The following is a 22,564-nucleotide window of genomic DNA, read 5'->3' on the forward strand; positions in this document are numbered from 1 at the left end:
TGTGGGGTCCCCCGAGGCTAACCGCTGCCCCATCAGTAAGCTGGGAAGATGAAAACATGCCCCCCACCTGCACACACAAAACCCAGGTGGCCACTGTCTGAATGGAGTCATTCCAGGGAGACCCAAAGACCTGAAGGGTGAGGCCCCTGCCCCAGCTGGGCCTCTGCCCCGCTTGTGTTTTGCAGACGGAGGAGGACTACATCCCCTACCCGAGCGTCCATGAGGTAACAGGCTGGACCCCCAGGCCCATCACCTCCCTGAGCCCCCACGCGGGGAGTCTGCACCCTGGGTCCCTCCTCTGCTCAGGAGCCTGTCTGTGCTGTGGGGGCTGAGGACTCAGTTTACAGGCCCAGGACTTCAGATCTCAGCTGAACTTGCCTCGCCTTAGGTCATGCTCCCAGTTCAGTCTCTCCCTACTGGGACGTGGGGCGTGGTGCTGTGTGACCATAACTGCAGTGGAGGAAAGGGGCAGGAGCAGGTACCCTGGAGGGGGTGGGTGCAAGCCCTGGGCCCTCAGAGGCTCTGTTATCTGCTGGCACCCTTTAGCCATGGCAGAAGTGGCTCCAGGACTGAGCAGGGGGTGGCCTGGGGCCCCAAGTAGAGTGTAGTGTGAGGCGGCTCTCAGCTAGCTTCCCCTTCAGGTCCTGGGGCGAGAAGGGCCCTTCCCCCTCATCCTGCTACCCCAGTTTGGGGGCTACTGGATCGAAGGCACCAACCACGAAATCACCAGCAACCCAGAGACTGAGCTGCTGCAGTCACCCACAACCAAGGTGAAGCTTGAGTGCAACCCCACAGCTCGCATCTACAGGAAACATTTTCTCGGCAAGGTGGGTGGTAGGCTGGTGTTGGGAGGCTGGGCAGGGGAGGGGTGGGCCACAGCCCAATCCCTGGGGGAGGCTAGGCCTAGGTGATAGTCCCGGAGCCCTGAGTTTCACAGAGCATGCATGGTGGGTTTGTTCATTCATTCATTCATTCAACATTTATTGCAAAAGACAGTATTATGGCATAGTGCTTAACAGCAGGGATTCTGCCGCGGTTTGAATCCTGCCTCTGCCATCTTCTACGTAGAACATCAGAAAGTTCCTTAACCTCTCGGTGCCTTCGATTCTTCCCTTATAAAAATACAGATGGTAATGGTAGCTGCTTCACAAGGTTTCTGTGAAACTTTAAGAAGCCAATGAAGTGTTTAGAATGGTCTGGCACAAAGTAAGTGCTCAGTCAGTGTTAGCAAGTAACGAGCATGAACTGTGAGCCTGGCTCTGTTCTGGGCACCAGGAATACCCTCCGAACAAGAGAGACCCAGGCCCTGCCCTTGGGCAGCTGGCGGTGAGGGCTGGAAAGACACAGTGAAGTTGTGACTTGACCTGGATTTACAAACCCTACCCCACCACCAGCCCCAGAGCAGGGACCCTGCCCAGTAACAAGCTGTCAGGGTGTTGCCCCTGGGTGTTCCAGGCAAGGGTGACTGGGCCAGCTTCTGGCACAGGGTGGTAGGGCCAGAGGGAGGCCAACTGCTGGGACCTTGTACGTGCCAGGCTCCTTCCCAGTCCCTGTCTCTATGGCGGTGCACAGTCAGCAGGGAGAAGTGGAGCTTGGGCTCCGGAACCTCATGACCTGGGTGCAAATCTTGGCTCTTCTGTTTCTTGATAATGTGAACTTGGGCAAGTTATTTAACCTCCCTGAACCTGTTTCCTAATCTATAAAAATGGAGATAATAAAAGTTCATGTAGAGTATGTAGAACCATGTCTAGCACAGAGTAAGCATTCAATAAATGTTAGCCATTATCATTAAATCTGCATAATTACCCCATGAGATCAAGATTATTATCCTGTGTTTACAGACAAGGAAACTGAGGCGCACAGAGGTACAGCGATTGGGCCCAGGTTACATAGTTATTGAGCAAGGAATTAGACCCAGGTCCACTGGTTAACAGATGTGCCATGGAAGGGGCTGTGCTCCTAGCCGTGTGTGTGTGTGCATGTGTGTGTATGTTGGGGGGAAGGGACACATCCTTGCAGGATTAGGAAGCTGGGGGTCTCAGTCTGGGCCCAAGGCGTTGGCCTGACCCTCAGAGCATTGGTGCTAATGGGAGGGGGTGTCAATGTGACTGTTACTAAACCAGCAGACCCAGGTTCAGGAGCCACTGCCTTGGACAAACCAAGAGCAGGGCATGGGGTCCCAACTCCAGAGTGAGCCCTGTGGGTGGAGAAAGAGCACCCAGAGGCTCTCAGCTGGGTCTGGGAGGGTCTGGGATCCAGGGGGACTGTGCAGGCCTAGCACATGGCTGGCACTCAGAAAAGTTAGCTGAAGGAGTGCCAAGTGATAGAAAGAAGGAGGTGGACCTTGAGCAGAAGGATTTGAAAAGGTACAGGTTGGGGGTTCAGACAGTCCCATTTTCAGTGCAGGGCCTGCTCTGCCAGCACCGAGCACATGGTAGAAGCTTGTGTGTCTTGTGAATTTGGATTGGCTTGGGTGATCAGGGAGGACTTCCTGGAAGAGGCGTAATAAGGGGAGGGGATCCTGGGGAGCCCTGGATACCCCAGGGCCTAGCAGGGAGATAGGGCCATTTCCTGATGGAATTTCCAGGTGGAATGCCATTTCCAGGTGGAATGCATGAGGAGGCAACCGGGTGCTGGAACATTGGGCCCTGTTCTGAACAGGGGGAAGAGGTCAGAGTGACTGGGTATTGACTTTCAGGACCCTGAGCCCTGCCCCCCCCCACCCCCCACACACACTGTCCCTCAGGATCCTCTGGGCCTGGGGAGGGGGGTAGGTTTGGGGGAAACTCCCACCCCCACTCATTGCTGGGGTCAGGTCTTAGGTGTAGCCTTCCTTGCCAAGTGCCTGTCACTTTTCCTCTGGGATGGTACCAAGCATCTGGGGGTTTCCATCGCCCTGTGCCCCAGCAGGCTGGGAGTCTCTTTAGTCAGTTTAGAATGCCCTTGAACTGTGGATTTGTGGGGCACATCTCCTGGCCCCCGCTTCTCTCTCCTCCTGCCCTCTGAGCATAGGAGTTCATGTTTAAACAGGACTCCCAGGATGATTCCTGGGGTGGGCGTGGCTGGGGAGCTGGCTCCGCTCCCAGAGCTGGGGCTTGACAGCGGGAGCCCAGGGCCAGGCTGGGTGATGTCTCCTGGCACTCGTGGCCCTTGGCTTTGGGGCTTCCCCACCTGGAGGGGCCAGTCCCTGGGCTTCTCTCCGGGAGTGTCCCTGCCGCAGCCACCCTTTTGGCCCTCTGGGGTATTTTTTTCCAACCCTGCAGCCTCTTCTCTGGTTGAGGCAGGAGGATGGGAACTTGCCTGGTCAGCTGCCCCGTGTGTTTATGAGGTGTTTCACTTCCTGTTTCTCATGGGCCCTGGCTTCAGGGGCAACAGAGCTACCGGTTCAGCAGTCAGCATATCTCTTTTGAGCACCTGCTGGTGCCCAGCCCTGAGAAGGGTGGGGCCAGGAGGACAGGTATACAGGTATAAATGTGGCCCCTGACATTGATGAGGACCCTGAGAGCCAAGGTTACACAAACATCCATCGAACACCTGGCTCTGGCCAGGCATTTTATCTCTTTCAGACCCTGCCACCACCACCCCGAGATAGGTGGCTTCATTCTCATTTTATAGACTAGGAACCTGAGGCACAAAAATGAAGCGACTGTCTCAGTCTACCCAGGCGGCAAGTTGCAGGGCTGGGATTTGAATGCAGGTCTGTCTGATGCAGAGTCGGTGATTTTAGCTGTGTTGCCTGCTGTTAGCTTTTTTGGTGGGGTTTACCAGGAGTCCCAAGCTCAGCCTCCCTCTCTCCCCTTGGTCCCACCTCCCTCCAGGAGCATTTCAATTACTACTCTCTGGACACTGCCCTCGGCCACCTTGTCTTCTCGCTCAAGTATGACGTCATCGGAGACCAAGAGCACCTGCGGCTGCTGCTCAGGTGAGAGTGGAGAAGATCCTGAGACAGCAGGGAGGTCGAGGTCTTAGAATCTGAGAGCCCATTTCATGTAACCTGCTCTCTCAAGTGAAGCCGAGAGAGACAGGGATTTGCCTAAGGTCACACTGCCTGGTCGCTGTCATTACCCCTGTTCCTCCCTGTGCTCTGTCCCCCTGATCTCACTGTGTGTAGAGAGCCCCTCGTCTTCTTCCCACTGCCCAGCCCCTCATTGTGCAGCTTCCTCCTCCCAGGACCAAGTGCCGGACATACCATGATGTCATCCCCATCTCCTGCCTCACCGAGTTCCCCAACGTGGTCCAAATGGCGAAGGTGAGGCCGCTGCTTCCCTGAAATTCTTGTGTTGGGAACCCCCAGGCGGACACACGGTGGGCTGCAGCTTTGCCTCAGCACACCCTCTTCCCTGGCTCCAAGTCCTCGCCCTGCGTGCAGCACCCCGTCTTCGCAGTCCTGCCTCTCCCGGCTTCCCACTCCATCTGCGAGCCGCCATGTGTTCTCCTGGGCTCCAGTCCCTGTCTGCCTGCTTTTGGCACTCCTAAGAGCCTCCCCAGCTCTCTGCACCCCATTCTGAGCAACAGTGAGCCCCCCAGTCCTGATTTTGTTCCCAGCATGGCCCCTGCCTCTTCCTTTCTTTGGCTGTCCTCCCCAGACCTCCGCCTAGGGGCCTAGGAGGCCCACCCCTCCTGCCCTGCTTCAGGCCTCACACCCCTCCCGTATCTCCTCCTGCAGCTGGTGTGCGAGGATGTGAATGTGGATCGGTTCTACCCTGTGCTCTACCCCAAGGTATGGCTGGATCTCGGCCCTGCTCGCTGAGGCTGGGTGGGCAGCGGGGGAACTGAGCATTTACCCAGCACCCACAGAGGGCAGGGTAGTTTTTCACGAATCCTCTCATCTCATCCTCACAATAACCCTGTCCGACCCACAGTTTGCAGAAGAGGAACCAGAGGCCCAGAAGGGTTCTGTGCCTTATCCAAGGATGCACAGCAGCCAAGGAGGGCATTTGAACCTAGGCTTATCTGTCTGTACTTATATCTAGCAACTGCTCGTGCTAATTGGGAATCCTCCCATCTGCCACCTCTGAGCCATGGGAACTTCAGGACTCCCCTATGTGTGTGTGGTGGGGGGAGGCTCTTCTCCCCTGGCCTTAGTCTCTGACCCCAGAGGGTACCTGGGGAGAGAAACTATGCTGGCACTGCTGTAAACACTGCCTCCAGATAGTAGCTGCACTTCTAGCTCTCGTACTTGGTGCTAGGTTCAAGGTGCTGTGACAGTGTAGGACAAGGGGCAGAGGCTTCTGTTTTCGATGAGCCCGAAGGGCTTTCTGGAAGAGGTGGGCTCTGAAAACAGGCAAACCCTTGTGGCTCTGATGAATTCTAGAGCAGAAGTGCGATCCCTGGAGGGTGGTGTGGTCCAGGAACATTCCCCGAAGGAAGGGTCCTCAGAAATCTGGTCCTGCCTTGTGGTTTTAGAAGAAATTGAGGCTCAAAGAGAGGAGGGGAACTTGCTCAAGGCCCCGCAGCAAGCCTGTTCTCAAAGGAGGAAGTGGGCTTACGGAGAAACCAAGGAACGAGAGCATTACAGAGTAAAGTGGAGGCAGGCTTGGCCAGGGCAGGAGTGGGGCTCATGGGCAAAACTCAGGAGGAACGAGCTTAAGCTTTGGAATCCTACAGACCTAGGTTCAAGTCTCAGCTCTGCCATTTGCAAGCTGTAGTCCTGAGGCAAGTTAGTTAAGCTGCCTGACCGTGGTTTCTTCATCCCTAAAATGGACATAGCAGGAGAGTTTCCCTCATGGTCCTGTTTTGAGGATTAAACGAGATGATGCATGTAGAATGCCTGGCACGGGGCTTGGCATACAGTAAGAGCTTAATAAATGGCAATATAAAAAGCAGTCTCTTTTCACCCTTGTTTTCTCCCTCCAGGCCTCCCGTCTCATCGTCACCTTTGACGAGCATGTTATCAGCAATAACTTCAAGTTTGGGGTCATTTATCAGAAGCTCGGGCAGGTGTGCCCACCTCCTCGTCCCTGCTTCCCACCCCACCTCACCCTGGATCTGGGACCTCAACCCTTTGAGGGAGAGCACTGCCAAGGAGCTCAGTGCCCAGGAGCCCAGGGGATGCTCTGGGTACAGATGGGGCTGGGGGGCAGGGGCTGCTTGGGCGCTCTGGCCCAGTGACCTCGGCCCCTCTGTGTGGTCCCCAGACTTCCGAGGAAGAGCTCTTCAGCACCAATGAGGAAAGCCCAGCATTCGTGGAGTTCCTCGAATTTCTTGGTCAAAAGGTCAAACTGCAGGACTTCAAGGGGTGAGCATTAGGATGGGATGAACATCCTCATCCCGTGCCCCTGGGCAGGGAGGAAGCCCCTGTCTTGGCCCCTGGTGGCCTGGCCGGAGCTGGAGACTGAGTTGTGGCCTGGGGGCCCTGGGGGCAGGTTCCGAGGAGGCCTGGACGTGACCCACGGGCAGACGGGGACCGAGTCTGTGTATTGCAACTTCCGCAACAAGGAGATCATGTTTCACGTGTCCACCAAGCTGCCCTACACAGAAGGGGACACCCAGCAGGTAGCCTGGGCACCCACCCACCTGCCTCCCATCGTTCCACCCACCTACCTGTCCCTTCAGTGTCCATCACAGCAGCTCATTGCTGGGCCCTGGGCTAGGGATGGAAATGATCCAGTTCCCCCATTAGGGGTTATCAGTCTAGTTGGGGGAGAGGAGACAAGCGCCTATGATGCTGTGAAATTCTCAGTCTCCACGTCTGTGGAAAGGGGATAATATTGGCACTGATCTCACAGGTTAGTGTCAAGGGGTTGTACACAGGGTGGCTAGAACAGAGCTGGGTACGCAGCCAGAGCTCAACCAATGTGAGCTAGTAGTTTTATGAGGAGTGACAGGCATTGTGGGGGTCACGTGGGGGCACTTACACTTGGTGGAGATGGGAGTCTGAAAAAACTTCCAAGATCAAATGACTTGTCTAAAAAAACTTCCAAGATCAAGTGACTTCTAGGCTGTGGAGGAGTTGGGGAAGGAGGGGGAGGGTGTTCCAGGTGGAGAGAACAGCTTATGCAGAGCCCTGGACGTGAGGAAGTGCAGGCATGTCCAGGAGCTGAACTCACAGGTATGTCACCTTGTCCTGGGTGTCCTGCAGGGCTACCTGCTGTGTCCCCACCCCTACCCCAGGGAGGTAGAAGGGTAATGTGAGAAAAACGGAACAATTTCTTCCTTATTATGTTTGGAGTATTTAGATAGGAGAAAGGCTGAGAGGTCAGGCTTGGGGGCCAGGAAACCTGGGTCGAGTCCCTGAGCTCTCTGTAAGACCTTGGGCAAATCACTTCCCATTTGGCCTCAGTTTCCTCATGTCACTGGATTCCAAGAAAACTAGAATAATTTTAAGACAAGTTTTTTACCACATTTTTTGGGAGGGAAACAAATTCTCTCTGCCTGTCCCAAGCCCCCACACCCCCACCATGGACCCCTGTGGCCATGGTGTGACAGGCCCCGGCCCTGTGCTCAGTTGCAGCGGAAGCGGCACATCGGCAATGACATCGTCGCTGTGGTCTTCCAGGACGAGAACACGCCCTTCGTGCCCGACATGATCGCATCCAACTTCCTGCACGCCTATGTGGTGGTACAGGCCGAGGGCGGGGGGCCCGATGGCCCCCTCTACAAGGTGGGTGATCGCGGAGCCTCCCAGAGGCAACGGTCCCAGCCACAGCTCTGCTCCCCACTCACTGCGGGGCCTCTCGGAGCCTCAGTGTTCCCACCTGTAAATGGAGTTTGCCTGGGGGCTGTGAGCTCCCTTCCTAGGTTCACCCCCTCAAAGGAGCCAGTTACCTTCCTCTTCCCCCAGCCCAGAATCACCCTCCTCCTCCTCCTTCACCGTCTCGCATGACTCCTGAGCCCCCCACCCCTTCCCACCAGAAAGTTCAGTGCAAAGGCTCAAGGAGCTGACATCCTGGGGTTCATTTCCCCACTTTGCAGTCACCGACTCCCCCGGGTCAGGCCCAAGGCGCACCACAGGGTGGGACAGAGTGGTGATTTAGGGGTCTCTGGCTGGTGTGGGACGGAGGGAGCCAGATAGAGCAGGCCCCGGACTCCACAGAGACAGCTGCCCTCCCTTCCAGGTCTCCGTCACCGCGAGGGACGACGTGCCCTTCTTCGGGCCCCCCCTCCCGGACCCTGCTGTGTTCAGGAAGGTGAGGGCAGCCCCACTCCCGGGCACGGGCAGAGCCGGGCTAGATGGGCAGGGGTGGAGGTGGCTCACCCTCTGCCGGACGCGGTCCTGAAGCCCCAGCCTGTGCCAGAGCTGGACACCCCTAACCACGCTCTGGCTTTTCTCTTCCATCTTGAGAAAAACTGTGATTTTTTTTTTTTTTAAACAAAGTTACAGAACAAGTAACTGTGTCGTTTTACATTTTTCATAGCAGACTCTGGTCTTTCCTCAGCACAGTCTTCTTTCCTCCAAGATGTTTGGGGAGGGGGGCACATGTCCCCCCACTCAGAAACCACCCTTGGGGCCTTAACCCAGCCCCTACACAGCATGCCCACTGCCCCAGACTGAGGCAGGAGGACACCCCAACCCAGACCTTTGCCTTTGGGAGGGTCTGTTCCCGAGGGGGTGGGCAGGCTTGAAGGCCTGGGGGCTCCCTGGATGCCTGGGCTGGGGGGCTGAGCCCAAGGAGACATCCTAACGGGATGACGGTGGGTGATCCCAGGCCCCAGCAGGGAGTGGCTCGGAAGCTTCAGCCCCAGACTCATGGGAGTTCAGCCCCTTGTTTCTGACTTGATCCCCCTTCCCCTCTCCCTCCACAATGGGGGCTCCCAGGGCCCCGAGTTCCAGGAATTTTTGCTGACAAAGCTGATCAATGCAGAATATGCCTGCTACAAGGCAGAGAAGTTTGCCAAGCTGGAGGTGAGCATGTGGATCTCCTGCTGCCCCCCCCCCCCTTTTCTAAACCAGACTTTCAGCCCTGCTCCTGGGGAAGGAAAAGGCAAGTTCAGTCCTCTGCCTTCTCTCCGGGGACGGGGAGGGTTGAAGGCCTCAGGACAGAGAGCTGCCCGGGGACAAAGGGTCTGGGGATGAGCAGGGCTGGGAGAGGAAGTAGGAGGGCGTTTCTAGGGAAGTGTGAGGAGTGGGCAGGAGGGGCCTCGGAGGTGGGAAGTCGGCGCGGGGGATGTGGGGGACGCGGGGCGGGGGGTGTGACATGAGGAAACCGGGGCTGCTCGACCTGCGGAGGGGCCTGCTCGGGGAAGGTGCCGGGATTCGAACTGTGGGACCAGGGGCTGATCCCGGGGGGAGTCTCTCCTGACGGCCCCGGCCTGGCCCACAGGAGCGGACGCGTGCCGCCCTCCTGGAGACGCTCTATGAGGAACTGCACATCCACAGCCAGTCCATGATGGGCCTGGGCGGCGACGAGGACAAGATGGAGAACGGCGGCGGCGGCGGCGGCTTTTTCGAGTCTTTCAAGGTGAAGTGCCCTGGGTTTACCTGGGCGGGGTTGGGACGGGGGCGTGGTCGGGTGTTGCCCGGGGGTGGGGCCAAAGGGCAGGCGCGGGGGTGCGGTAGAGGCGGGCTCGCGTTGGGGGGCGGAGTCTGGGTGAGGGCGTGGCTAGGGGTAGTTTCCGGGGTGTGGCTAAGGGACTGAGCCACGGGGAGGGGGGAGCTAGAGGCGGGCTTGCATCTGGGGGCGGAGTCTGGATGAGGCCGGACTCAGGTGGGCTCTTAGCTTTGGGGGGATGGGGTGGGCTCAGACTTGGGGGTGTGGTCTGCTTTTGGGGTACAGCTTGCGGCTGGAAGCGGCGTTTAAGATTTGGCTTTGGCTTGGGGAGGGGCCTAGCCCTGGGGGCGGAGTCTTCCCGGAGTTCTGCTGAAAGTTGTAGCCATCGGGTGGCGACGGGGTGCCTCTGGTGCCGAGGGTGACGGCTGCCAGGTCAGCAGGTGAAGAGGGGAGGAGGCAAGAGCACAGAGTCTTTGGGTTCAAATCCCAGCTCTGCAGCTTTTCCAGCTTGGCTGTTCTCTGAGCCTCAGTTTCTTCATCTGTTGAATGGGGGTAATAACCACCTACCTGATACAATGGTTGCTGTTATTTGTAAAGCAATTAGACTAATGCAATGTAAGTTAAAAAGCAAAGTGTAAAACTCTGCCTTGTCTGCCTCAACAACCAGGCAACTGCCAAAGTGAGAGGCAGGGGAGAAGGGATGCTTCAACCCCCTTGGACGGGGCCTGGACTCTCTCAGGCTGTAGCTCCCCAGGGCACAGTTGCTGGGCCTCTTGGCCCCTATCTCTTCCACCCACAAGTGGAGGACTGAGCGTCCTCCAGATGCCCGGCCAGGCCAGCTGCCGGCCTCACCCCCACCCTCACCCAGGGCAGGCCACGAAGCTGCCCACTTGCACATGGGGCTTAGCCCAGCTGCTGGGCCTGCCCTGGAGCCAAGGTGAACAGACTGTAGTTCTGAGAAAGAGGCTTGGGAGGGCCCTGCTTCTGGGGGACAGGGAATGGTGGGGTGAGCCTGCATCTGGGGTGTCTTCTTTGAGCAACCAGATGGTGAGCCTGGATTAGGTGAAAGGATTTCTCAGAGGCAGCAGGGCCCACAGATAAGGGATGGGATTTGGCTGCTGGGTAAATAGCATCGTGATGGACCCCACCTCATTGGGTCGGTGGTAGATTAGATGAGAGAGCAAAGGTCAAGTACTTGTCCCATATCAGTATAAATATTTGCTAAGAAAAAGGAAAGACAGGAGGGAAGGTAAAAAAGGAGCAAAGAAAGCTCTGAGAGACCCTAAAAGATCTGAGAGACCTGAGGTTTCTGGAGGCTTCTCTGGCACACTTTGGTCATGACCCACTGTCTTCTTCAGACTTTACAACAGCCACGTGAGGAGGAAACGGGCTCAGACAGGTCGTTGGTGACAGAGCCACGTCCCAAACTACCATTTGCCCACCCTCATGTGACAGATAGGGAAACAGGCCTCAAAGGAGAATGGAATTCCCAGGTGGCAGTAGTGGAGAGGGACCAGGTGCTGGCTCCTGGCTCTGCCCAGGGCTCTGGGGTGTCCCTGGGGTGTGGGGCCTTATGAAGCCTCTGCTCGCCTCCCTCCTTGCCCCCACAGCGGGTCATCCGGAGTCGCAGCCAGTCCATGGACGCCATGGGGCTAAGCAACAAGAAGCCCAACACCGTGTCCACCAGCCACAGCGGGGGCTTTGCACCCAACAACCCCGATCTGGCCAAGGCGGCTGGAATAGTGAGTATCCCCCCAACACCGTCCCCCCGCCCTGTCCCCAGAGGCCCTTAGCTTTCCCCTGCCTCCCGAGGCCTGACCCCACTTCCCTCTATTGCCCTGCTGTCTAATTGTCCATCCTGGGCTCTGAACTCAGTTTGGCTACTCTTCTCCATGGGGTCTGGTGCCCAGGCTGGGACTCTGGGTGCTGAGAACCTTCAGCCCCCTTCTCAGCTCCTCGGCCCTCCCCTCCTCCGGGTCCCTCATTCTTGGGTGGACCTTGTATGGGTCGGCTCTGGGGCAGCCTCTATGTCACATTCCTTATTGAGCACCTATTCTCTGGGAACTGGGCTGCTGTGTGAGCACCTATTGTCAAGCCTTGGGTTTCTGAGAGCACCTACTCTGTGCCTGGCTCTGGGGTGCTGGATGGGCATCTGCACAGGAGCAACTACTGTATGTGAGGACCTGGGCTGCTGTGTGAGCACCTACTGTGTGTCAGGATCTGTATTGCTATGTGGACATGTATTTTGTGAGCACCTACTGTGGGCTTGATCCTCAGCTTCTGTGAGCACCTACTGTGTGTCAGGACCTGAGCTGCTATAGCTGCTATGTGGACGTCAACTATGTGAGCACCTACTGTGTGCCCAGCACCGTTTGAGAACCTACTGTGTGTCAGGAAACAGACTGCTGTATGAGCACATAATGTATGCTAAGTCTTGGATCTCAGGGAACACCTACTGTGTGTCAGGAAATGAGCAGCTGTCTTGGCATCTACTCTGTGAACACTGTGTGCCTGGCCCTCGTCCATGTGAGCACCTACTGTGTGCCAGAGCCTCTGCGGCTGTGTGGCTACCTTTTATGTGTCAGGAACTGGGCTTCTGTGCGCGCATCTCCTGAGTGAGCGCCCACTGTGTGATTACTTACTGTCTGCCAGGCTCTGGGGTGTTCTGCTAATACTCAGGGGTGTGCTGGGGGCACAGGTCTTCAAGCATGGGCCTAGCTGCTTCCTGCCACCTAGTGGTCACCCCAGGGCACTGCACCTACTGCTGCACCCCACTCTCCATCCATCCACCAACCAACCATCATTCATTCATTCACTCCATTCATTCATTCATTGTCTATTGCATGCCAGGCCCTGTGCTCAGTGCTGTGAGGCTGTGCCACATGGCAGGAGGGAATCCCTCGCCCCTGCCCAGTGGTCTAGCCCAAAGGTGGGTCCTCTGCTGTCTAGCAGTGTCCCTAAGCCCATTGTCATCAGAGAAGCAGGCCCAAACCCCTACCCCAAGATTTACCAACCACTCCCTCCCTCCCCAACCAGAGCCTCCAGCGGGTGGTCGCAAAGGGGTCCCGGGGACAGGGCCAGGCCAGCAGGCTCTCATCATGGCAGTAACCAGACCCATTTCTGTTTTTGTTTTTGCACAATTCTCCCTTCTTTTCTTCTGCTCTCTTCTCTTCCCTTGTTTGCCCGTCCCTTGTTGCCTTTCTCTCCTCTCTTCTCCTCCCCCTCACCTCACTGCCTTCTCACCCTTGTTTCTTCTCTTACACCTGTCCTTTGGCTTCTTCTCCTCCTCCCCGTTCCTCTGTTCTCTCCCTCACTTTCCCCTTTTTACTCCTTCCTGCTCTCTCTGGCTCTGTCTCACTCTGTGCTCTCGTGTACCTGCTTCTCTGTATTTCACTGTCTCCCGCTCTCTGTGCCCTGTCTCTCTCTCTCTCCCTCTTTCTCGCCTGCTTTTATCTTTGTCTTTATAACTATTCGTCAATCTCTTTTTCTGTTTCTTGTGTCCTCTCGGTTTCTGCTTCACCCTTCTCCCCTTCCCTTCCCTGCCCTACCTCTCTTCCCCCAACCTCTTGCCCTCTGTCTTTCCCTCTGTCTCTTGTCCTGCCTATTTCCCCCCTCACCACCTCCATCTCTCACTCTCTCTTTCTGTCTCTCTGTCTCTCTCTGCCCTGTCCTCTGCTGCTTGCCAGTCATTGCTTATTCCCGGGAAAAGTGCAAGTAGATTCGGACGCCGGGGCAGTGCCATAGGCATAGGAACCGTGGAAGAGGTTGTCGTCCGCGGGGCCGCCAGCTCTGGAGGCTGCCTGCACGCGCTGCTCTCTGCTCGCTCTCAGGACGGAGGCCATATTGGGGACATTGCTCCCTTCCCTCTGGGCAGGCCCGAGGGCAAGCAGGGTGGAGTGCCGGCAGCTCTGAGGGCACTCGACACCTGCTGTAGGGCCTGGTACCTGTGCCCACCCCCACCAGGGGCTTCTGGCCCTGCCCTGGCCCCCAGGACCCTGGCCCGGTGTCTGCCGGGATCGGTACCCAGAGACCCTGTGCCCAGCTGCACGTCCCCCAATATCGCCGGTTCTGCATGGAGCACCATCTCTCTCCTCTGTCCTCACTCCCTCCCCACTATGAGCTCGCCTGGAGGTTTCTGCACCTCCAAGCCTCCCTGGGCCCCCACTTCCTGCTTCCCCAGAGAAACTGGGGGCATGCTTCTGATGCCTGCAGTACCCCACCCCAGTGTGTGTAGAAACTGGGGGGCTATCTTTGGGTTGCTGGGCCAGGAGCTCCTCTAGCCAATTTGGAGGATCCAAGGAGGGGCAGGGCTGGCATGGGGCAGGGATGGGGTTGCTTTGCCCACTGCCTCACCACCACCCATAGTCTGCAGGTCCCACAGAGCACTGGGGGGGAGGGAGTGGGCAGAGAGGGGGTTGCCCCACAGTGGCTGTGTTGGGCCCCTCCCCATCTCCTCCTGGACTACAATCCCAGGCCCTGCCCTGCTGTGTGAAGTCAGGAAAGGCCCTTGCCCTCATTGGGCCTCAGTTTCCCTATCTGTAAACTAGGCAGCTGTCTCAAGATGGACATTCTCTCTTGTTCTTTTTTGCTCATTGCCCCTGCTTCAAGGCCTGGGGCAGCAGGGCCCTGGGGTAGCATGTGGAGGGCACTGGGGCTTCCAGAACAGGTGGGCGCTGAGTTGGGACCTCTCCCTGCAGTCGCTGATTGTCCCGGGGAAAAGCCCCACAAGGAAGAAGTCGGGCCCATTTGGCTCACGCCGCAGCAGCGCCATCGGCATCGAGAACATACAGGAGGTGCAGGAGAAAAAGTAAGTGGTTGTGGGGGGGGGGGGGCAGGGAGGTAGGATCCTGTGACCCCTCCGGCCCCTTCCCTGTCTCCCCTAAGCCCCTCTCCTGTGGCAAGTGAAGCAGGCAGCAGGAAATGTCCCACCCTCTGTCTCAAAGTCCCCATCAGTGGCAGCTGTACACTTGAGCCCCTGCTGTGCATCAGGTCCTGGGCCTGCAGGTCACGCAACGTGAAACCCTTCCCTCCACTCAGCAGTCCCGCTGGCCCACTGGTGGGGTCTGTGCCTTGCAGATGAAGAAACTGTAGGTGAGAGGGGTTGCGGGGCTTGCCCATGTCACGCAGCAGAGAGGGGCAGAGCTGAGATTTGAGCCCTCGTAGGGCCACAGCCAGTGCCCAGCCTCTCTCCACTGCCCCAGCACGTGCAGGAGGGTCCAGTGCTGCTGTCCTGGTGTCGGGGCAGGCCGCAGGGGTGGGGTGGGGGGTGGGCAGCAGACCTGTGTTAGTTCCTGGAAAGCAGAAGATAGTTTGTGGGTGTGAATCTCATCTCTGCAACAAATGTGCTGTGTGGCCTTGGGCAAGTCACTGGACCTCTCTGAGCCACACTGTCCCAATCTAAAAAATGGGCATAAGAACAGAACCAACGGCATGGAGCTGCTGCAAGGATTCTCTGCAATGTGCATGAAGCTCTTAGCAGGGTGTCAGACACTCAGCTGCATCGAGAATGCTCCGGAATGGAGCTGGCAGTGTCCTAATCACCACTAGAGCTTGGAATTCTTTGACCTGGATTCAAATATTGACTTGGCTATGTGCTAGCTGTGCACTCCTGGGCAGCTCCTCCCCATCTCTGAAACCTAGTTTCCTTATCCATATAGGGGATGCCCCAAGGTAGGGAGGCATTAGGACTTGTCCTGTCACAGTAGGGGCTCTGTTAGTGCCTGCCAGTCAGGGAGCCTGCCTGGAGTGCTCTGGGGTTAGTCCCTGAGGCAGGAGGTATCCGGGACCCCCACTCACGGCCTGGGCCTCGTTCTACCCCTGCTGCCAAGCCCGCTGCTGAACCCCCTGCTGCTCCCATGTACCCCACAGGGAGAGCCCCCCAGCTGGCCAGAAGACCCCAGACAGCGGGCACGTGTCACAGGAGCCCAAGTCGGAGAACTCATCCACCCAGAGCTCCCCCGAGATGCCCACGACCAAGAACAGGTTGGGGCTCATGGCTCACCGAGCCGGGGACTTGGGTGCGGAGAACACAACCTCTCCATCCCCAGCCTGCGCTCAGGGCCCCCCCCAGGACTGCTGGGGGAACGTTGCAACCCAGTCAGGGAGGCCTGGGTACTTACCTGGGTCCCTCTTCAACCCACCCCCAGTGAGCTCTTTGGGCAGGCCAGGCCCCAGGCAAGCCCCAGGATGCAGCAGTGACCTGGGCATGTCCACTGTCCACGCAGCACGTAGCTGATGGAGTGGAAACATTGCTAAATAAGCTGCTTCTTCCAGACAGTGATTGGGGGGGGATGGAGCTGGGGGAAGCAATGGAGGACGATGGGGGTGTTTGGATGGGTGTGTAGCGAAGACCTCTGAAGGGCTGATGTTTGAACTGGGAACTGAGTGAGGCAGGGTCAGCCACGCCGAGAGGGAGGCCACAGGAAATGGGTCCTGGTGTCAGGGCCGGTGGGTGCCTCCTTCCCAAGCTGGATGGGCAGTGGGAGCCTCGTGGCATGGGCTGGGCCTGGGCAGGTCTAGTGCAGGACAAGGGTGGGAACGAGGTTGGAGGGGCGGGCAGGGTCAGGTCACAGCTTTGGAGGCCCTGTGAGAATGTCGAGTTTTGCCCAAGCGTGACAAGGAGCCATTGGAAGATTTTAATTAAGGGGGTGATGCTTTAAAAATCTTTGGGTGGCCTCTATAAAGAGAAGGAAGTGAGGCAGGGAGACCTGTGAGGAGGCTGTGGCAGGTGTCCTGGTGAGACGATGGAGCTGGAGCCAGCTGGCCATGCCAGAAGGAGTGCGGGGCTGGGGGGTGTATTCTGGAGGGGGAGCTGACCAGCCCAGGAGCCCGGTAGGGCCTCCGGAAGCATTGGTGCCACAGCAGGCCCGGGGCACTCGCTCTCCCTCACCCCTTGGCCAAGGCCCCTCTGGACCTGGCCCCATACTGGATGCTAGGGTCGGGAGGGCCCAGCATGGGCTGAAGAGTCAGGCAGGCAGATGGAGGGGCAGAGAAGGGTCATGGGGACCTGGAGAGACAGGCATGCAGGCCCAGAGCAGAACAGTCATTGCCACCTTGGAGGAGGAATCAGGGATGCCCTCCTGGAGGAGGGGGCCCTTGGCTGAGTTTTGGAAGAAGAATTTGCTTTTTAGGATTTGAGGGAAGGGGTGAGACTCCAGGCAGGAGACACAAAGGCCCTGAGCATGAGATGGAGCCATGAGGGAGCTGAGGCAGTGGATGGTGGAGCTGGAAGCCTGAGTCCATGCCCCCATGCTTCTGCCTCCAGCTGGGCAACTTTGGGCTGCGTATCACCCTGCGTGGGCCCTGGTGCCCCCCCATCTCTGACTGGGGTCTGGTAATGATCGCAAAATGCTTAGAATGGTGCCAGGAACAGAGTGAACATGTCCTAGATGATAGGCTTGTTGTTAATAGCAGTTACTATTGAACATCAAGCCGAGGGGATTGGCCTTCATCTGGGGGCAGCAGGGAGCCATGAGAGGTATTTGAGCAGGGGAAGGACAAGGTCAGATCCGTGCATTAGGAAGGACAATGGGAGGGGGGAGGCTGCAGTGGGAGCCCAGGGTAATGGGGGTCCCAGAGGCCCTCGGCTGGGCTGGGAGGGCAGGAGTGGGAGCGCGGCCCAGCCGGTGCCCAGCTTGGATGCTGGCTGACAGGGTGCTGTCCGTGGCAGGGCGGAGACAGTGGCCCAGAGAGCAGAAGCGCTAAAGGACTTCTCCCGCTCCTCGTCCAGTGCCAGCAGCTTCGCCAGTGTGGTGGAGGAAACAGAGGGCGTGGATGGGGACGACACAGGCCTGGTGAGAGGCCCGGTGGGGGGGCTGGGGGGAGGCAGCTCCACAGTGGCCTGGTTGGGGGCATCTTGGGGCCCCTGGAGATGCTCCAGTAGAAGAATGAGCCTAGGCCTGGCAGATGTGATCTGGGACTCAGCCCCAAGGAGCAAGGCAGATGGACCCTCCCCTGCTCTGAAGCCTTCCCTGGCTCCCCAGTGCCCTTCCTGGAGAGCTCAATCTCTGAGACCCCTGAAGATCTGGCCCATCCTCCCCTTTCCCCAATCCTTATCTCTTACACCCTTGGCTATTCTGCACTCTCTGCAGTCCCCCAAACGTACCAGACTTCCCTCCATCCCATGGCCTTTGCGTGTGCCATTTCCTCACTCTGAAACGCTCTTCCTGCCTCCTCCTTCCCCCTCTGCCTGGCTGACTTCTCATCCCTGTCAAGTCAGGCTCACATCACCTCCTCCTGAAAGCCTTCTCTGATTTCCTGGTTCCAGGGTAGGTTAGGAAACCGCCCCCCGGGCTCTCACAGACCCCTGGGCTTTGCCGGTAGCACCTTCTTGTTATTCTTCAGCAGCCTTTTCCTGGGCACCTACTCTGCCAGGCACTGTCCCAGGTGCTGCAGGGAGGCAGGGAGCAGTGCAGAGCAGCACCTCCTGCAGGGCTTAGATTCTGAATTTTAACAGTCGCCTCGCTGCCTGTCTCTCCTGCCCCTCCAGCTCCCCAGGGCCCAGCCTGCTTGATCTCGGGGGCTCGGCCCAGGAGCGCATCGATGAACGTCTGCAGAGCGAGGGAGCGGGAGTGGGCGGTGTGGGCCTGGGCCTCCTGCCCGCCCAGCGTGCGCTCCCTGGGGCAGACCTCACTGGGCCCCCGGCCTCCGCGCAGTGGGGCAACAGAGAGGGGGTTTGGCAGGGTGGCGGGCTAGAGGGAAGAGCCAAGCCAGGGCCACGAACAGGGCCAACCTCTCTCCCCTCCTCTCCCCCGCCCTCCCCAGGAGAGCGTCTCGTCCTCGGGGACGCCCCACAAGCGGGACTCCTTCATCTACAGCACCTGGCTGGAGGACAGTGTCAGCACCACGAGTGGCGGCAGCTCGCCAGGTACCAGACCAGCAGGGCCACCTTATGGGCGGGGGGGGGGGACAGGGCGCAGGGTGGGGCCCAGCTCCCATGCTCCAGGGGGTCGGCCCCTGACAGTAAGGCCATTACTTACTGGTGGCTGCTGGGAGGGTCTTGGAGGATGATGGGGGGGCAGGTTAAGGGTGGGGGTCCCTGAGGGAGGGACTCGGTGGGTTGGGAAGCACCGGTGCCGACTGCCCATCCATGCCCCCGTCTCCCTGGTGCCTCCCCGCGGCCAGTGAGGTGGCTCCCTCCTGCCCCCCTCCCCAGGCCCCTCGCAGTCACCCCACCCAGACGCCGGCAAGTCGGGGGACCCTGCGTGTCCCAAGATCAAGATTCAACTGGAAGCATCTGAGCAGCACCCACCCCAGCTGGTAGGTGCAGCCACCCAGGCCTGGCCAGGGTGGGGAGGGACGGCCCAGGGCTGGCCCTGTGAGAAAGCCCCACCTGGGAGGGGGGTTCGCTGTCGCCGGGAGGAATCAAGGGGACCAGGAGGGGCTGGGCGGGGCCAGTCAGGGTGCAGCCAGTGACTTCCGCTTGCCTGTCCTTCCTGCCTCACTCATCATGGGTCCTGCCACTTGCCTCGCCGCCGCGGTCACTGTGCAGGGCTGTTAGCCGGACCACAACCTCTAAAGTCGAAAACAAGCAGGTCAGGCCCAGCCCCCCAACTCTTGCTTAGTGTGGGGAGGGCAGGGAGTTTGTGGGGGTGGGCTGACTCCCCCCTGTTGCTCTCAACTCTCTGGGGAAGAGCTACGGGTCTGGGTTGAGTCCCTGCCACCTAGGCGCTGGGTGACTTGGGCAGGCCGTGGCCCTTTCTGGGGCTGATAAACGCTGCCTCTTCTCTGCCCGTGAGTTGCTGGGAAGAACGGATCGGAGCCTGGAAGAGACTGGGAATTTCTGGGGGAGGGACTTTGGGGGGTCCCAGTAGGCTGGAAAGGACTCAGATCCTGGAACTCAGGGGGGGGGGGCTCCCAGCCTCCTTTCCCCCTGCTTCATGGCCTCTCCCATCTCCCTTTGCTCTGCAGATGAGGCCACAGAAGCACAAGGTGGAGACGCCGTGGCCAGGCCAGGCAGACGGGGCCTGTGGGCCAGCTCCCTGCTCCCCAAACCTCCCCTTGGTCCACCGGTCTGGGCTATCTCTGCAGGGCAGAGCCATCCAGACCTGGGCGCGGGGACGCTGCTGGCATCGTTCCCAACCCCCAGGCTGGGGTCTGGGCAGGGAGCAGACAGTTGAAGCTTGCCTTGCCCTGTCCACTCCATCACCCCTGGGTGCCCCTCTGGACTCAAGGGGATCAAGATGGAGGAGGTGTTGCCGTATCTCAGTGCACACAGGGTCTATCACGGAGGCAGCAGGGTGCAAAGGGGGGTAGAGAGCACTGGGCTGGGAGCCCTGAGTCTTGGGTTCTGATTTGGGTTCTACTGTGTGACTCTGGGCACGTCACTCGCCGTCTCTGGGTGCCTCCCCTGCAGATGGATGAGATTAGTACAGCGGTCCCTGAAGGCTCTGATTCCATGTCCCTGCCCTGGAAGGGAAGTTGTTCTCCCAGACGCCTCCTGTTACCCTACCCCACTTCTTGGAGTTCCTGGGGCCCCGGGTGGGCTGGGAGGCAGGGAGCTGACTGCACCCCTTGCCCTCCTGGCCCCCAAAGCTCTACCACATCTGCCGATGCCCTGTCCACTGCCTCACATGACGGGTGAGCCCCCTTATGGGGGAAGAGGGACCTAACTGGCTCTTGAGCCACCACCCAGCTTAACCCCTGCCATCCCATGCTCCTGGCCACTCCAGGCTGAGGGGTCTCAGCTGGCACAGTCACAGGCCTCACCTCTGCCCACCCCCCGCCATGGAGGGGGCAGCCAGGCACAGCCACTGTGAGTCCCCGTCCTTGTGTGTGTCGGGCCACACTTTTTAGGCACCACGCCCAAGGCCAGCCTTCTGGCCCCAACACGTGTTTTGGAAGCCCCCCCATGGCCGTGTGTATGTCGGTAACAGGTGTACAAAATAAATTCTATTTATCGCTATTGTATCCTGAGTTGGGCCTGGCTTTGTGTGACCCCACGCAGATGCTCTGGTGCCAAGGTGAGCTTGGGGTGGGGTGGTGGGAGCCGTCGGAGCTCCTGGGTCTGGGGGCAGCACCAAGGCCACGCCAAGCCATGGACTTTGTCACCACCAGCCTTCCCTCTCCACCAGGAGGGAGAACATGGCGTTGGGAGTCGTGCAGACCTAGGTTTGAGTCTTGCTGCCATGTCTTACTAGCTGGGTGGCATTCGGCAGCTTAATTCACTTCTCGGAACCTCAGGTTCCACAACTGTAAAATGGGCGTAAAGCACCTCTCCCAAGAGTGTAAGAAGATTCAATGAGCTGGTGCATATCCAACACCCAGCGCCCAGTAGATGTTCCCTTAATGATCTCTCACTTCCCTCCTCATGCTCAGTGAATCCCACGAATTTCCCTGTATGGCCACCAGGGGGCACCAGGGGCCCGCATTGGGGCCGGATGCCATCAGGCAGCACTGGGGTGCGGGGCGGGTGATGCTCCTAGGGCCAAAGTAGGGGTCCAGGGCGGTGGGAAAGAGAATGCCAAAGCCCCTGCCTGGAGGGACTCCCAGGGCAGCAGTGGAAACAGGCAGCTACAATTAAAAGGGGTGAAGGATTTGCATAACTATATGGTGATGAATGCGTAACTATATGATCATACTGTGAACAGTTGATTGTATACCATGGATGATATGGTATGTGAATATATTTCAACAAAACGGAATTAAAAAAAAAAGGGGGGGGGTGAAGGACCCAGGGGGCCAGCCTGGTACGGGAGACGGGTTCCCCAGTGCGAGGCCCTGAGCTGCCTGGGCAGCACTGCCACCTGCTTCTGGTTGTTTTCTCTTAAACTGTATTTTTAAATAATCTCATACCTACAGGACAGTTACAAAAGCAATACAAAACCCACACAGAGAACTCAACATGCCCCTCCCCACCCCAGATAACCAGAGCCACCGGTATTTAACTTTTCTCCACGTTTGCTGTATGATCCTATCTACTCATCTGTGTGTCTAGCTATTTATTTTCTAGACATTTGTGAGTAGCTTGTATACATCATGCTCCTTGAACACATAATAGTTCCGTGTACATTTCCTAAGAACAAGGATTTTACCTTACGTAACCACCTGAAGTACATTTATCAAGTTCAAGGAACTTTAACATTGATAAATACTTATAGGCTAAATTCCAGTTTTTTCATGCCCCAGAAATGTCCTTTGGGGCCGTTTCTCCTCTATTATTAGATCCAGTCCAGGATCTGCAATGAATTGTTATCATCTCTCTAATTGCTTAAGAAAAAAACAAACATGGAAACATACATGATTCATGTTCTTGACGGGTCCAAAGCGGCGAGTGTGGGAAGCCCAGTGAGCAGAGTCCGGGAGGAGGGACCTGCATGTGCTGAAGTGTGGAGGAGAGCACGGCCCGAGGCACCTGGGATCTGGAGGGCAGCGATGGAGGGGACAGGAAGACAAGCAGACAGGAGGCCAAAGGCCACACGCTGTGAATGCCAGACCAAGGGGGTAGGGCTTTACGCTGAGGGCAATGGGGAGCCACGGAGGATGGTGGGAGCTGCTGGGTGGGGGTCAGCAGAGGGAGGGAGAGTCTCGAGGACTACTGCTGGACAGATGGTGGCCAGGTGGACGATGGACAGGCCTCGAGGTCTGGGGAGGCACAAGCACCTGGACGAAAGGGCTGATGAGGTATGGGTATGAGGGAGGGAGATGGGAGCCTCCCAGGGGTCCCATCTGGGTGATGGATAAATTGGGGGTGAGGGTCTTCTCTGAGGTGGGCTCACAGAGGGGTGGGTCAAGAGGCATTGGGCTGGGGGCAGGCCCAGAACTGGGCCTCAGGCGGACCAGCCATGACTCGGCCTCCCCGAGGGTCGGTCTGCAGCCCCAGCCCACCCCTCCCAGGATGACGGTGATTGCACCCCAGGGGCTGTGTGTGTGGCCGGGGGGGGGCCTCCATGCTCTTCCTGACAGGGCCCTTCCACGGCCCTCAGATGCCTCAGGCCACCCAGGGGCTGTGACTCACCCACACCCCAACCCTGCCTTCTGGGCTTTGGCTCCAGGCTGCCTGGGCTCCACAGGCCTCCCACCAACCCCACCCACTCCCCTGCCCAGTTGCACCCCTATTCTCTCACCCCCAGCACCCCTTCCCAGCCCCTGGATCTTGGGTCCTGGCTCAGTCTCTCATCCCCATCTCCTCCCTC

At 58.3% G+C, this 22,564-nt stretch overlaps 1 protein-coding gene across 3 annotated transcripts in view; it reads left to right on the forward strand.

The window, feature by feature from the left end:
* LOC119527817 (RAP1 GTPase activating protein) overlaps positions 1–19,447 on the forward strand; it is a 49,049-nt gene extending 29,602 nt beyond the window's left edge. The window contains exons 6-26 of one of the 3 annotated variants that reach the window (XM_037828252.1): positions 186–224; positions 642–827; positions 3,819–3,922; positions 4,171–4,249; positions 4,667–4,720; positions 5,857–5,940; positions 6,138–6,238; positions 6,366–6,495; positions 7,448–7,603; positions 8,058–8,129; positions 8,759–8,845; positions 9,264–9,401; positions 11,042–11,173; positions 13,118–13,195; positions 14,129–14,238; positions 15,300–15,413; positions 17,101–17,224; positions 18,195–18,297; positions 18,586–18,689; positions 18,922–18,964; positions 19,341–19,447. In XM_037828252.1, the coding sequence (XP_037684180.1) occupies positions 186–224; positions 642–827; positions 3,819–3,922; positions 4,171–4,249; positions 4,667–4,720; positions 5,857–5,940; positions 6,138–6,238; positions 6,366–6,495; positions 7,448–7,603; positions 8,058–8,129; positions 8,759–8,845; positions 9,264–9,401; positions 11,042–11,173; positions 13,118–13,195; positions 14,129–14,238; positions 15,300–15,413; positions 17,101–17,224; positions 18,195–18,297; positions 18,586–18,689; positions 18,922–18,930 (2,004 nt within the window). In that variant the 3' untranslated portion in view covers positions 18,931–18,964; positions 19,341–19,447. The remainder of the gene's footprint in view (positions 1–185; positions 225–641; positions 828–3,818; positions 3,923–4,170; positions 4,250–4,666; positions 4,721–5,856; positions 5,941–6,137; positions 6,239–6,365; positions 6,496–7,447; positions 7,604–8,057; positions 8,130–8,758; positions 8,846–9,263; positions 9,402–11,041; positions 11,174–13,117; positions 13,196–14,128; positions 14,239–15,299; positions 15,414–17,100; positions 17,225–18,194; positions 18,298–18,585; positions 18,690–18,921; positions 18,965–19,340) is intronic. The other 2 variants (XM_037828254.1, XM_037828253.1) reach the window with 2 other exon arrangements.
* Positions 19,448–22,564: the final 3,117 nt, after the last annotated feature.

This window comes from Choloepus didactylus, chromosome 2 (assembly GCF_015220235.1).
Source record: "Choloepus didactylus isolate mChoDid1 chromosome 2, mChoDid1.pri, whole genome shotgun sequence".
Taxonomy (NCBI): Eukaryota; Metazoa; Chordata; class Mammalia; order Pilosa; family Megalonychidae; genus Choloepus; species Choloepus didactylus.